This window comes from Exophiala aquamarina (genome assembly GCF_000709125.1).
Source record: "Exophiala aquamarina CBS 119918 chromosome Unknown aczIA-supercont1.3, whole genome shotgun sequence".
In the NCBI taxonomy this organism is placed as follows: Eukaryota; Fungi; Ascomycota; class Eurotiomycetes; order Chaetothyriales; family Herpotrichiellaceae; genus Exophiala; species Exophiala aquamarina.
Window position 1 is genome coordinate 571,965 of NW_013550585.1, and position 14,765 is coordinate 586,729.

Genomic DNA, 14,765 nt, shown 5'->3' on the forward strand with positions numbered 1-14,765 from the left:
AGAAGACTGTTAGCTGCGTTCCCCCTAGCGAGCGTGTGGCTGTATATAACAGGAAAATAAACTCTTGACGGGACTTAGACAGGTAGATATCATAATCATCACAGTGGCCTAAAAAATATCACAACCTACAGGGCGTGCAGGGGCAATAGTGAATCAAACAATAGATAAGGAATTAAGAGCAGCTCAGTTACTACAATCTGTCCATTGCTCATTTATCGCACATGTTACTCGCGTCCTAACTATCCGGTTTATTTCAGTTAATTTCATTCCATACAATCACGATGTTCTATTTCCATGCGCTCAGCCCAGCCCAAGGATCTGGATCCCCAGCTCCGGGGGGATGCTGCTGCTGGCCCGCAGGAGGTGGCTGCTGCTGCTGCTGCTGCTGTGGTGGTGGTGGAGGCTGTCCATACCGATTTGGCGGCGCATAGTTGGCGTAGCCACCTGGTCCACTTGCCCAGACACCAGATTGATTGGGAGGGTACTGTGTAGCTGAGCCGCCACCTGGAGGACCGGGAGGGGGTGGAGGCGGTACATAATTCTGCGGGATGTTATATGGTGCTGGGTAGTTTTGGTATTGGCTTTGAGTTTGTGGCATCTGAGGATGCGGTGACGGTGACTGATAGGGCACGGGAGCTCCAGGCTGAGGTGGGAAATTGTACTGAGGATGTGGATACTGGTGGCTTGGTGAGGTGAAATTCAATGGAGTGTGCGAAGTAGGTGGATGGTGTTGAGGCTGTGGCTGTTGGGAGAAGTATGTGTTTTGTGTGTTTTGTGGAGGAGAGGTGACCGGAGAAAAGCCGTAATGTTGTTGAGGGGGTGGAGCGTTGGACTGTTGTCCCGGGGATGTTATTGACCGCTCGGGATATGCCATGGGATTGTAGCTTGTGGACAAGGGTGCTGCGGCCCCTTGTGAAAATGGGTGTTGAGCATCAATAGGTGAAGGGTTCTTCGGTTGCGAAGGCGCTTGTAATTGTCCCGAATACCCATTCGGCACAACAGGAGCAGGTGAATGACGGGGTGGGATGGTGAAACGGGGATCGGCATTGGTGGTGGGGTACGAAGGTGAGGCCGGAGCCGGAGATCGAGAGGCTATGATGGGTGGCAGAGGCGGTAAAGTGGGAGGCTCCCCTTGTGCAGGAGATGTCGATTTCGGTTCCATGGAAAGTCGGTTCATGAGCTCTTGCATCCGTTTCTGCTCTGCAGCAGCTTGTCCTCCTGCCGCACTGTTCTTGGTTTGTTCGATCTGGTGCAGAAGCTGTGCGCCCTCCGCTCTTCGGTTACTGACGAATGAGTCCACATTCTTCTCCAAGCTATCGACACTTTCTTTCATTTCGGTGTAGAAGCCTTGAGCTCGCGTAAGCCCCTGAGTAAGATCTTCGTAGGCGTTATAGACCCGCCTATACCGGTTCAATACACTATTTCTCCCCTTCTGAATGGCATCGTATCGCTGCTGGTCTGATCGAACACGCTTGTCTTGTAGGAGGTCACCATAGGACCTCGTCAGCTCTTTCAATAACGAAGATTGCTTATGGACCGTCGAGATTAGTCTGTTCTGGTGAGATCGAAACTTTTCTAGTTCCGCCTGAAACAATTGGTTTTCTTGGTTGGCAATTGCCTTCTTGTTCAATATCAGCACGTTGGAAATGTCGTCTGTATGCACTTTCTCTTTGAGATCCTTCAAAACCTGTGTTCGCTCCCTCTTGACGAGATTCAGTCGTTTCAAAAGATCCTCAACTTTGGCAATCTGTTCTGCGACGGATGGACCCCCTTCGCTGTAATCCTCATCGAGAAGTGACCCTTCTTCAGCTTTGACTTTGCTTTTTGAACTGGAGCCGACTTTGATAAGAGCCTGTTGGTAAAACACGTCAATTTCACCATTTTCAGCCGCGTCTCTCATCCCGTCAAAATCAGCCTCGTATTGGCGCGCCGTGGCAAAAAGCTGGGAGTCGCTTGCTGCTGCTTCATCGACGGTATCTCGGTAGCTTTTGATATCGGCTCGTAGTGTTGATGTTAACCTAGAACTTGGTTGCTGTGTCCAATCCGGCCCGTATTTCGACCTCATCTTTTCACAAACGCTTTCCTCCATGTCGAGCTGTTTAGTGCTTTTAGCAAGACTATCCACAATGCTCTGTTTGTCCCTCTGGAGCTGTTCGAAGGAATTGTTAAATGGCTGATGGTCCACAAGCTCTTGACACCATCTCTCAAATTCCTTGTCAACACTCATCTCTTGGTCCATTCCACCCTTCAACACATTCAAGCTGTTGGGGAGCTTTAGGTAGTCAAGGCTTGCAGCCATCTCACCATTTGCTTGCTCCACCTTGTCAGCTTCCGATCGTATCAATTTCGCCTTCTCTTCATCGTACATACTAGCTGATTCGGTGACAGAGATGGGTACGATTTTCTGGAAGATGTCTGGTCCAATGATCCTTTGAATATCTTGACCTTGATACAGTTCGGATAGAGGGATGGCCTTAGCCGCAACAACTTTGCTCACGGGTGCTAAAGAAGCTTCTGCGGGAACCGTTTGATGGTAGATGAAATCGTTGTCTTTGGCGAGGGACGTCAATTTTTCTTGGGCAGTCTCCATCTGTCTCTTTGTAATGTCCTGCATAGTCGAGGCAGTGTCTGAACCAAGTGTTGAATTTGGGGCCGGACTAGAGGGGAATGCTTTTGCAAGGGCCAATGCCTGTTTGCTGAACTTCTCTGCCAATTGAAGCCGAGCAATGGCGGAGCCTTGTTGATTTTGATCCTCATCCGTAAGAGCCTGATAGTACTCGGCTAAAGAAGACAGATGTAAAGCCTTGATCTGGACCAGTTTAAGCCATGTGGAGTTAAATACACCACGAGACTGTTCCGTGTCGAGGTCTTCTTTCGCCTGGCTAAATAGGAAATGCGCTTGTGCGGCTAGTTTGGCGAGCAGGCCCGGCTTCTTTGCATCTCGGATTTGTTTTTCAAGGAAAATCTCCTGCGCTTGCGCCAGTGTGATATGGATCATCGTCTTGACACTATCTCTACTCAAATCGGTGGAGGGAGCGTGGAGGAAGTTCTCATTGATGTAGGTAAACATGCCGGCGGAGGCTTGGAAAGAGTGGTAAGCGGTCTTGAGATCCTTATCTTCGAAGCGGTTTTGGGCAGCAGCGTGACATGATAGAACAGCGCTGATGTTGAATATTACAGAGGCCTTCTCAAAGGCGAGACTGTACTGGCTAGTCGGGTGGTTTGTGAAAGCATCGTACCAGGTAAAAGAGATCTGAGACGTGGTCAGACTATGTCAACGTTGAATACCAACCGGATTATACCTTGATATGATTCTCGTCCACGGGGAACCGTAGATCTAGAAGCTCGAGCTGGCCGTAGTATCGGTATAATAAGTCTCGGCCGCTTGCACTGTCTGCGCCCGCACCCCTCATATCCTGTCTCAACCTGTGCAAAGTATTGGCTTCTTCGGCATACTTTTCGGGATCGTCGCCATAGGTAGTTCGGATATAGTTCTTCAATGGTGTTGCCCAGTCGATCTCAGAGGTCTGCTTGAGAGGGCAGCTGATCATAGGTGCCTGCACCATCTTGACGGATGTCCAGAGACGGCGAACTGCGGGCGGCGGAGTATGAATGCAAATCAACGGAAACAAGAGCCTCACTCCATCAGTAAATAATCGAGTCCAGACATTTGGGGAAACCTGGAAGCCTAAGCGCCGTGCGGGAGTCCGTGTGATGAAAGAGCGGCCGTCAAGGCAAGACGTGGGGCAGTCCAATCGTAATGGGTGCAATTTGGCCAGGTCCGCCCACCGTAGAATGTCCGCAAGGCTGAACTAGCTACTGTACACGAGGCTGAGCACGTGATTGTTTAAGGCACTACTTGTATTATCACGCACAGCTTCAAGTATTGCAAATCGTAGAAGTTTATCTCAGTTACAAGCTGAATAGAGCAACAACTGAATAAGAGGTAGAGATCTTGATTATTGTCCTCATAGACTCACTCAAGTTGCTAAGCATTGATCTACTAGGTGGGCCGCGGCTTTATTGAAGCTGTTGAAGGAAGCTGAGATACTCTGTAGCTACTCGTTTAGGGCCTCGTGCTAGAACACTGGGTGCCAAGATAGGTGTATCGCGTTGCCAGTGCCACCCCGTATTTAAATTTATATTTCCTGATGGCAAATACCGTTCCATCTTCTGTCATTGCAATCTACATGTCGAGTGAACAACGTAGCACCAGAGTAGATGGCATTCATTTCCGGCGCTTCATGACTTTAACAGCCATCTCCTGCAAGCCATCTTTGGCTTCGCCCGAAGGCAGGATGCTGATGGATGCGATTGCCTTATCGGCATATTCTTGGGCCAGAGCACGTGTTTGCTCCAAGCCGTCACTGTTGTTTACAATGTCCCTAGCCTACAAGGATCAGTATGAGATTCGACTCGGATTAACCCAGGCTTACCTTTTGTACATCTCCTTCCCGTGAAAATTTCCTTCCAACTAATTGGCCTAGTTCTGGATGGCTTCTCCAGGCGAATAGTAAAGGAGCGGTCGCAAGTCCTAATTCAAGATCTGCACCGGCGGGCTTTCCTAACTCCTGACCGCTTATTGTATAATCAAGCATGTCATCGACCAACTGAAAGGCCAGGCCTAAATTTTTGCCATACTGGTAGGCGGCCTCTACAACGTTGGGCGCACATTCACCCAGGAGCGCCGCAGCACGGCAGCTTTTACTGATTAAGCTTGCCGACTTAAGATATGTTTTCTGAAGGTAATATGTGATGGTCTGCTCGCTCCAGGCGGGATTCTTCTCGTCAGAAGCGGTATTCTTCAATTGCATGAACTCGCCTTCCACCAGATTGGCGATGACAGTGGCCAACAGCTCGATTACTTCGGGATCTCTTAAGCGCGCAAGGGCCACCGATGCACGGCCGAGCATAAAATCACCTGCGAGAACAGCCATCTTGTTGCCAAAAGTTGTATTGGCGGATGGGGCGGAGCGGCGCGTTGTGGAATGGTCTATCACGTCATCATGGAGCAACGAGGCGGTGTGAATGAGCTCTGTGATCTCGGCCAGTCGTCTTTGAGCGGGAAGAATAGTAGTGTCATTTGGAAAAGCGTACTGAGCATCATTTGGCTCAGTGAGGGGCGAGAAGGGATGATCCGGGTTTTTATCGACGAGAACCGAGGGAGAGGAGATGGAGGTGTCTATACTGGTTCTTGAGAATGGTTGGGCATCACATCGAGGCTGTTTTGCAGCAAAAGCCGTAGCCTGTGACATGAGCAGGACGAGCAGCGGCCGGACATGTTTGCCTTCACTCTGAGTGTAATATTTGGCCACCGTAGCTAGCACAGGATGTCCAGATCCTAGCAGTTGCCGAATATTTGTACTTAGAAAGCTCAGTTCCTTGCCGACAATTCTCAGAGGATCGATGGTGATGTTCGTAGGAGAGGGCCGCGAGGGCAATATGTCGGCGACAGTGTTCTGGATTTTCGACACCGCGGCTGCCCACGCAGAAGGGTCTCTTTGTGACGAGGAAAAATGCCTCTTGGAACTCTGTAATCGAGGAGACTGGGGCCTTGTTAGACACCAGGGACAAACGGCAGGGCTGGTGGTTCTTGAAACGACCGCGGCTGCCGGACGCAGGCGCGCGCGGGGGCGTGGGTGCATTGTGGAAGCGGTGGATAGAGAAGGACAGAAAAGAATTAGACAGCCATCAAGTGGCGGCGGTTGTAATGTGAGCAGAGCATTAGCTACAGGAGAGCGCGTAAAACGAGTGTTGGCGGAATGGCAAGTGAAACGACGATGGGGAGCTCCAAGTCGATGAATTCATACTTTTTTTTTTGGGATAGTGACGGGTAATTAGTCCTAGGAATCCTCGGACGACCGAATGTGGTTAGTGCGCGGGCGGATGAGGGAAGGTACAACCAGTCATGCTTGGCCTCAAAGTCGTGCCTTATTCCATAACCCTGCCAGTTGCAATAGATAATTCCCCATCACTGGCGTCCACCGCTTACGAGTAATAGTAATACTCTGGTACCCCTTCACATTGGGAGCATACTACTGATTGTACAGAGTAATAGGCCCTTTCATCTATTTATGTCTCCCGTCCATCACTGATTATATCTCACCAAAGCTGAATATTGTCTCAAGTGGCATCGGGCGATCCCAAACTCTTCCATTAGCTTTGAGCAGCATCTCACCTGCTCGCAACCCGAATACGCCCAGAGACACAAGTCAAATGACTTCTCCTTCGTTTGCCTGCTGTCCTTCTGCCTGCAGTGGCTTCAGCCATGGGTATCAATATCTTGGCGGATGCTATCATCCCGCAGTAATCCGACATCCAGCCCCATGAGTCGTGACTCCGTCTGACTAGGACTTACTGACCAGCGCGAGCCGGAGTATAGTATGGCCGGTCCCGCAGCTCGCAGTCCCAATCAATGGAGCCAGAATCCTGTCTGGACGCTGATGTATGTAGATCATCCTCAGTACCGGTTGGCCAGGCCAGGCCATCCTCATCTCAGAGAGTCGCCTTCCTTGTTCACCCAGTCGCGCCATTCCTTCCACTCACTGAAAGTTGCACTTGATTTCAACCCAGTATATCTGACCGCTCTGAAATCATTGACTTCCTCCCATGGCTTCGGACTTTGCTGCTCGCCTCTCCCCGACCCTCGTAGAAGTCGCCGGGCTACACCATGACCGTACCCACCATCCCAACCTGCTTTCTTCATCAAACTTTCCACCGTGTCTTCCTTACTCCATCCCTGTTCCACCGCCACGTCGGGAAGGTAGGTTGCACCATGCCTTCGATTGCGATGGGTAAAGCTGATTCGTAGGCCATGTACACCCAGAATCCAATCCATAGCATCCTGACAAGGTTCAAAATCTGCAAGCAAAGTTAGAGAGCAAGACAGTCCCGGCAATAAGGAGGCCGGTATCGGCGAAAATCGTGTGTCATCAAAAGCAGACGTCAGGGCGTATGTGGCAAGACCTGAAGCAAGTGGCAGAGCTTCAAAGGTCCCTATGCAGCCACGGAGCGACTTGTGCCCCGACCGCGAGAGTGTATTCCATGTGACAAAGAGGGGGTATGAATCAGTCACTGACAAGCGTGAGGCGTAGGACGGCGGAGAGGAGAGAATTGACGTAGTACTGGACATGGCGGTCACATGAGAACTGGAAGACGTCGAGGAGTTGAGAGAGGGTGAGGAGGCTGAAGAAGATCTAGACGAGGAGGTTGAGGCCTGCAATCGAGAGATGCTGGGGTTCTGAGGGCTTGCAGCCGGTGCAGTCCTGCGTTGGATCCGTTGTTCCTCTTCCTGGCCTCGTTCCTCATCCTCTTCATCGTCCTCTCCCTCGTCAGACTTGCTGCCGTCCGGGCCTAGCCGAGTCTCATCCTCATCCCCGGCAGTAGATCCCCCTTCCTCGATGATCTTGTCACGTAGTATGTATTGGTCGTAGGTGTCAAGGACTTTCTGTAACGTAGGTGGATCACGATGGTCGAAGCTGGCGGCGAGAGTTTCAAAGCAGAAGAAGCAGTGAGCTGGACTTGCCATCAGTCACTGCAATGCCGCCAATGCCGGCCCTGAATGTAGGGACCAGACCAAGCAATGCACAGCGGTGGGAAACTGGGGCGTTGTTGCAGAGGACGAGGTTGAGCGAGGCGGTCAAGGTAGGATCGATCTGACGTCGAGACGAGAGCGCAAGACCTACAGTAGAGAGAGATATGCAGGAGAAACTGTGCAGCAGGCAGACAGAGCGAGTGGACAACTGAAAGAAAAGATGGAGGAGGTCGTGGTGGTGGTGACCAAGTGAGCGAAGCTCAGGGTGGCTGATCGACAGCCTGAGCCCTGAGGGTGAGACTGAGGGGTGGAAGTTGGGATGCTCAGCACATGCGGGCACAGCCTAGAAAGAGGGTCATGAGGATCCCAGCGGCTAGAAAAGCATGGGTGTCTGACCAGGGATAAACTCTCCCATTGATCGTTTTTAGTCACGTGATGCTCGATTCAGGAGGTGGTATTCCTGTCAGACAAAAGTCTCTTTCGGTGCTGAAAGTCGCTGACCATTGATGCTATCATCCGCTCCACCAGTCCCCAGTTACAAAATACTCCGTAGTGGAGCTCGAGAGATGCTTCTTATCGGCTCATTCCGTCCCTGGCGAATACTGTATGAGTACTCGTCCTACTCGTACTCGTGGACTGCTCATAGTACTACTACTCGGTAGAGGCTGTGTGTTGCGTAGATACGGGCTCCCCAACAAATGCACCCTTGACTCTCTACTTCCAGGTATCCACGTATCCAACACTGATGCCCAAACCGCCATCACTACTACTCTCGATTGTCTGCTGGCTTTTGGCGCTGCTGGCACGACTCCTGCTCTGCACTGATGCCTCATCATCGCTGTCGTTGTCTTGTGGTACCAAACGAACCCCACCACCACCTTTGGCTCGTCGTTCGTTCGCTCGTATTCCTTCTTCCGCCTTCCTCTTTTCCCACTCTGCCACCAGGTTGCGATAGTACACCTCAGCCTGAACCGTAATGCTGTAGTACTCGGGCGTCCAGCCTGCCTTGTTCTTACACAAAGGGTCAGCTCCCGCTTGAATCAGCGCCCGGACGGCCTTCAAATTGCCCCATGCACTCGCGTTGTGTAGACATGTGTTTCCCTGGTCATCTTGGGCCCTGACATCAGCCCCATGGGCTATAAGTGTCTCAATACAAGTGACCCCTTCGGGTGATCGTGGTGAAGGTCGTGTGCCTGTTTTGAAAAGAGAATTCATCGTCGGCATGATCTGTGAGGCGGAGGCAAGGTGCAGGGGAGTCTGCCCTCGATGATCTCGTCTCGTCACTGTCTCTGGAAAGTGTTTGCAGAGTAGACTGGCTACACCAGTTTTAGACGCGCTAGCGGCCAAGTGAAGCGGACATTGGCCATCGGTATTGACCGAGACACCTTGGTTGTTGCCACTATTGCTGTATATCCAGTCTGTTACCTCGGGGTTGCTGTCATGGCCGATCGATATCAAATATTCCTGATCTCAGGGTTAGCCTTGAAGCCTATCCTCTTTCACAGCTCACCTACTGCTATTTCTAACACCCCATACTGTGCTGCCAGGTGCAAAGAGGTGTTGCTTTTATCGGCATAATCTGGGTTGTGCAGATATGAGGGATGTGCTCTGAGTAGTCGTTGCACCAGTGGTAGATCATCCAGGAGGATTGCTTGTCTCAAGCGCAGGCTCACGTCAACTCTGGCCATGAATGAGTGGCAAGAGAAGGAACGGCGGATTCAGGAAAGAACAGAACAACAGCATGGCCAGCATGCACAAATGAAAGGCTGGGGGTGGATAGGATTGTTGCAGTTTGGTGAGGCTGAACATGAGATAGGACAGTGGTGACCTTGACAAGCGGTTGGAGATGACTGATGACATACGATCAACCCCACAGGTCCGTAGGCGGCGTGGTGCCTGCACGGGCGACTTACGGGGGCTGGGGGAATACTCACAGACCCTAGAAAGCCCCTTGACCCTAGCAGTTTAAGCTTGGCCACCCAGGTCTCTTAACTGGAGTGGCCCATCCACCTCTTTCACCACCCAAGGCTGGACAGGCGAGAGGCGAGAGGCGAGAGTGCGACGCTCCTCATTTAGTTGAATGTACTGGACTCCGTACTCCAAACCTGGAATATCGTAAGCTGTCTTAGACAACATCACTCATTGTACACGTGCCTCGATAAAGCACATACACGCCTGCTTCATGATCCTCAGAGTTTCAAACAAGATATCCTGACCCCCCTTTGTGCGACACGTGTAAAACGAGTGATGTTATTCCTGCCTAGCCTTCCCGGACCAACCAAGTTCCTCCACAAGCACAACATCCCCTCTCAGCTGGCCCTTGGGACTGTGAACAATTCTTCCCTTGCAAACAAACTGTTTGGTGTTGTTTGGTTTTTGGTGAATTCTACGGCGTTACTTTCAACCACCAATGTATTCAAGAGTATTGTGACAATCCATTGCCCCGAATATCACCCTCAGCCCTAGTAATAGATTCCCACTTCCAGAACAAGGCTAATCATCCTCAAAAGCTGGAGCCTCGAGTAAACCACCCATTTAGCTCCCATCTGGCTCCTCGCTATGGGCATGGGCCTATATTAATCTTCTGGACATCCATCATACTAGGTTTAAAGACTCGGGCTTGAAGGGATTGTCATATCGCGACAGTCGCTACTACTGGCAGGTTCCACGACTCAGCACGAAGCTAAAAGCTTGGGGAAGATAGATCACTCTTCAGGTCCCCCCCAGCCTGGCAATGTCTGTGTTGTCCAGCGGCCCTCTGGATTCAAGGTCTCTACACCTATCCCCTAAAGACTATATAGTGGAATGGATATGTGCCTTGCCATCAAAGCTAACAGCAGCGATACTGGTGTTGGATGAGGAACATGATCATGTCGTCAAGCACCCTCGTGATGACAATATGTCACGTCTTGGGGTGGGTTTCCGGGCACAACGTTGTAATTTCTTGCCTTCCGGCTGGTCGCACCGGTAACAACCCTGCAGCAACTGTGGCAGGTCAGATGTGATATAGCTTCACGGAAATTCAATTCGGATTACCGGTTGGAATCGGTGGAGGCGTTCCTAGTGATAGTCACGACATTCGACTGGGTGATGTTGCAGTAAATCACCCTGGTAAGCACGGTGGGGGAGTGCTACAACACGACTTTGGTCGAACAGGTGCAGAGAGACGATTTATACCTACTGGATCCCTGACTGCTCCCCCTTCGACTGTGATATATGCCGCCGCCCTGTTGCAAGCCAGTCTCAACCTTCGCCGAGATCAGCCTACCCTACATCTTTCGAAATTCAATAATTTTCCAGGTTGGAGGCCAAATACTCTTATCAGGGCGCGGTTTGATCATGACCCTTCAGAGACTGGGATTAGTTGGTCGCAAGCAAACCAGACTCTCTCGCCGATGGCGCTTTGTGGACTAATTCTGAAAGTGTATCCAATCAATACTTACAATGAAAGACGTCAGCTCTCGGAGGGGCCACTTCGCAAGGCTGAGAACCCCCCGGCTTTACGATCAAGCCTAAAGTCCCTTCTTGCAGAGTCCAGGGGATATCGGAATTACCCTAAATGGTTAGGCATAAATGTCAAGTCATCGAGATGGCAACCCCTGCATCGTTCAAGCGTGTCGGTGCAGACTCTTCTAGAGAGTGTGGCTTGCATGTCAGGGCTATGATTTTCTTTGGAATAGGAATACCGCTGCTGGCGCTAAGAATGACGCAAATCATATGAGACAACAAGGCTACGTATAGAAAGAGAGATCTAGATCAGCTGACTACGTAGACGGGAATTATTCACGACATGTTTATTGAAGAATCTCTAGGTTATTCCCAAAGACACGACCCCCCAAAAAGCTCAGGTCATTGAAAGAGGCAGATCAAAGGTCTCTTCTGTTGCCATTCCGTCCGCGAAGACATCGGCCAACTCAAGATCGACGAAGAATAATTCGTCCCTGGCTGTGATCAGATGAAAACCGTCGGTGCCAGGAGGGTCTTCAGCTGCGAGCGCAGCGGTTTCCCCAGAGATGGCTTCCGCATCGGCACTCCAAGTCAAGTGCTCCCTCGAGAGCTGGCCTGAAACGCTACGAGCCGGCGCTGATTTAGTAGGAATCTGCAGATCTTTGGGACCGCAAGATTTTGGGAGCGCGATACCGTCCTTCTCCTTACGGCAGAGCAAGTCAATAATCTTCAAATCACCATCCTTGACAATTTCAATCTTCGCTGCGTTCAGAACGGTTTGGAGAAACGCCATCACCGTGTCAACTCCAGGGTGGGCAGCCTGCAACGTTTCACAGATTTTGAGCGAGTAGAACATTGCTCGCAATGGATCATGTTGGTTCTCTGGATTTAGCTGCCTTGATAGAATTCTGGGCATATGCGTCATGATAGCTGGAATCTGGATTAGCACAGCAGCTGGCGGTAAAAGGTATTCCACATTGTTCCTCCACAGGTCGTGACAGACTCGGCTGATCTCTTTTCCGGCTTCATGGAATCTCCTTTGTGATAATTTCTTGGCTTCAACGTCAAACATGGGTTGTGTGATCTGTGGATGGCTTTTGGATTTCAGCTGCGGGCGATGCAGTGCTGATATAACGGCGAAGAATGACATATGAAGGAAGCTTCGATGTACCAGTAGCGAGGTTCCATGTCCCTTGAAGCTTTCAGCGCGTGGTGTGCTGTAGATGCACGAAGCAGGGCGAGCGGAAAACAGCTGCTGAATGTATGCGTCGCACATCATCACTCGCTCTGATACATCGGCTTCGAACTTCGGGAATAACATTGTCCCTCTATTCATCATGATGCGTTTAGTGGCTGTGTGACTTTCCTGCCCCTCGGGAGGCAGTGTCGAAAAGTATAGGGATAAAATATTCCCAATCGGAACACAGAGTTCAGCCATGAAAATGAACATCTCCGCCAGAGCGGTCTGTGTCGTCGTGTCAAGAAATATTGAACCCATGCCTGGAGAATCCCCGTCTGTGTCCACAATATCAAAATCATCAACAACCAACATGGGGATGTTGAATTCGTCATCTCTGATTCTCATGAGCCGACTCATGTTGAGTGCAATCATTCGATCTCGCATGTAGCATGCCCACCAAATACGCCTGCGAAGCCTATTCGCTCTTCGATTTCCTGCCGTTTCAAGCACTTTCGCCTGTAGGCCGAGGCTGAAAGAAATTGATATTGCAATTCCCAACCAGTGCCATGACCCTTTGTTGTCATCAGGAGATTCGTACCAAGAAGTCAAAAGAAGCGCAGTTTGCAGGGTCGCCAGCGAGTCGCTCTCCGCGTCAAGATCATAAAGCAGCTGTTCATTTGTCACTTAGCTTTCATATCTGCTGAAGAGAATCAACAACTATTTCACTTACACGAGCTCTGTGGAAATAAGCTTTCCTGGCCTCTCGTTTTGTGCTGAATCCCAGTTCTCCCAGTTTACCTGGCTCGAGAAATGGCAGTCCAGCGAACATCACGGCCCGGAAAACGAGAATGCTGATTGGGTTAGGGGCGGTACCGAATGTTTCGGACGTGCACTGTACTAAGTCTCGCAAGTCAAGCACTGGCATGAAAGGGTGGACGTATCGTACGTAGCTTCTGATCAAGCTACGACGGAGGTTCAACGGTGGTATATCGAGAGCGCCTTTTGCATGCAGGTAGTAGAGATCTTGCGCAGTTATTTCGGTAGGCAGAGGTTTGATAAATAGGGGTAGATGAAATGGATAGGACAGAGTGGTCGGACCTAATCGAACTGCTGGCACTGCCATAGAGAGCGAAGCCTCCGAGATGCTGTCCAGGACCGGCGCTAAGTTTTCAAGCATCAAACCTGCAAACGACGGCTGTCTGTGCAGATCCTTCTTATCAACTCGTGGCGGCGCCGTTGTTGAAGAGGCAATGAAGGTACCCCTTTTGACAACTGTCAGAAGAATATATCCAAGTCGTCGTTACTGTCTAGTTGATGTATCACCGTAGTACGTACCTTCTCGTGAATCTATAGGGCCCAATGTTATGAGACGAAGAAGGATCTTCTGCACACGGCTCCAAACGCCATCTGGTGGTATGCCAGTGGGTGTGATGAACTACGTGTTTTTCAAGCGATGCCTGGGGGCAAGATGGTTGGAAGGGAGTGTCCAGCAAGTGAGACTCGAGGTCAGCCTTCGAAGAACGAACCGGAATGGCTTTCCTTGGCCGTCTGCGATGAGATTGACATCAGCCTCCCACTTGCAATGTTTTGCGACATGGACTTGACAGCCAGGTTTGGAAAGATACATACTTTCCTCTTCGTGACTTCTGAACAAAACATTGTGTTTGATCCGTCCTGCAGTTCCGACACGGGAAGCCTCGTTCCTCAACGTCACATTTTACTTTGCGTGCCCTGCAATGATGGCAGGCTTTTCCAGCTCTGACCGGCATTGATCACAAAGGGCTAAAGTGCAGCGAGATGACGAGGCGGCAAGATAGTTGAGATGAGAAAGTCGTGCGGTCAGACATTCCTCAAACTCCTGCCAATTATCTCCTTGTATTGCTGGCTGCCGGCTCACCCTCTAACACGCATGGCCAACGTTGCCAGTGTCCAATTGGGGGTTGTTATCGACGTCCGATGTTGAACCCCGCTATTCCACTACTAGATCGTCTAGGCATCGAAATGGAATTGGAAATGGAAATTGCATCCAAGAGCATAGTCCTAGTCCTACAACGGGTGAGGGAACGAACGAGCTGAGGACCTAAGGATCGATGTGCCCCACACCATTGCAGACCGAATCTCTCCATATGCCGATAAGGACAAGGCGCACAGGTTCGAATTAGCTCAAGCCCTGAACGCCGAAAGCGAGGGCAAGTTAAAGCCAACATCGTAAGGCGCTCAACTACCACCAATCGGCATGGTACGATAGTAACCGAGCTCCGTGGCCGAGGACGACATCGACAGCGAAACATGCAAGATTCTCCCAAGTCACCGATCTAAGTACGCAGAGTATTATCATGGATTCCCAAGCGCCAGTAGCACCAAGCGGACGAGGGTCGTCTTATTGGCAATGCAGCATCACCTGTCACGCCTTCACAGAGAAGATAAGCGTGGCTTCAATGGCTTCGGTGGTGTCTCGCCCAAAAAACGTCTACTTTGGACACGGTCACTCGGAACCTCTGCCCCGTAGGAGGTGGATAGCATGGTAGCACAACAGTACAATAAGCAATACCTGACACAACGGCACCCAACGGCATGGTTGCCTGAGGCTAAGCTACCGCCTTT

The 14,765-nt window shown here is 50.8% G+C and overlaps 6 protein-coding genes across 6 annotated transcripts; 1 reads left to right on the forward strand and 5 right to left on the reverse strand.

Moving 5' to 3' along the window:
* Window positions 1–286: 286 nt before the first annotated feature.
* A1O9_03797 (uncharacterized protein) lies at window positions 287–3,566 on the reverse strand (the record flags this gene model as incomplete). Its single annotated transcript, XM_013406090.1, has 2 exons — window positions 287–3,253; window positions 3,303–3,566. The coding sequence occupies 2 exons, from the start codon at window positions 3,564–3,566 to the stop codon at window positions 287–289; spliced, it is 3,231 nt and encodes a 1,076-aa protein (XP_013261544.1).
* Window positions 3,567–4,228: 662 nt separating this feature from the next.
* On the reverse strand, window positions 4,229–5,645 carry A1O9_03798 (hexaprenyl pyrophosphate synthase, mitochondrial; the record flags this gene model as incomplete). Its single annotated transcript, XM_013406091.1, has 2 exons — window positions 4,229–4,390; window positions 4,437–5,645. The coding sequence occupies 2 exons, from the start codon at window positions 5,643–5,645 to the stop codon at window positions 4,229–4,231; spliced, it is 1,371 nt and encodes a 456-aa protein (XP_013261545.1).
* An 845-nt stretch (window positions 5,646–6,490) lies between these two features.
* Window positions 6,491–7,528, reverse strand: A1O9_03799 (uncharacterized protein; the record flags this gene model as incomplete). The annotated part of the gene is made up of 1 exon (XM_013406092.1): window positions 6,491–7,528. The coding sequence occupies one exon, from the start codon at window positions 7,526–7,528 to the stop codon at window positions 6,491–6,493; it is 1,038 nt and encodes a 345-aa protein (XP_013261546.1).
* Window positions 7,529–8,248: 720 nt separating this feature from the next.
* A1O9_03800 (uncharacterized protein) lies at window positions 8,249–9,222 on the reverse strand (the record flags this gene model as incomplete). Its single annotated transcript, XM_013406093.1, has 2 exons — window positions 8,249–8,998; window positions 9,049–9,222. The coding sequence occupies 2 exons, from the start codon at window positions 9,220–9,222 to the stop codon at window positions 8,249–8,251; spliced, it is 924 nt and encodes a 307-aa protein (XP_013261547.1).
* Window positions 9,223–10,313: 1,091 nt separating this feature from the next.
* On the forward strand, window positions 10,314–10,755 carry A1O9_03801 (uncharacterized protein; the record flags this gene model as incomplete). The annotated part of the gene is made up of 1 exon (XM_013406094.1): window positions 10,314–10,755. A coding segment is annotated over one exon (192 nt), but the record flags the coding sequence as incomplete, so codon positions are not given.
* Window positions 10,756–11,378: 623 nt separating this feature from the next.
* Window positions 11,379–12,990, reverse strand: A1O9_03802 (uncharacterized protein; the record flags this gene model as incomplete). The annotated part of the gene is made up of 2 exons (XM_013406095.1): window positions 11,379–12,830; window positions 12,892–12,990. The coding sequence occupies 2 exons, from the start codon at window positions 12,988–12,990 to the stop codon at window positions 11,379–11,381; spliced, it is 1,551 nt and encodes a 516-aa protein (XP_013261549.1).
* Window positions 12,991–14,765: the final 1,775 nt, after the last annotated feature.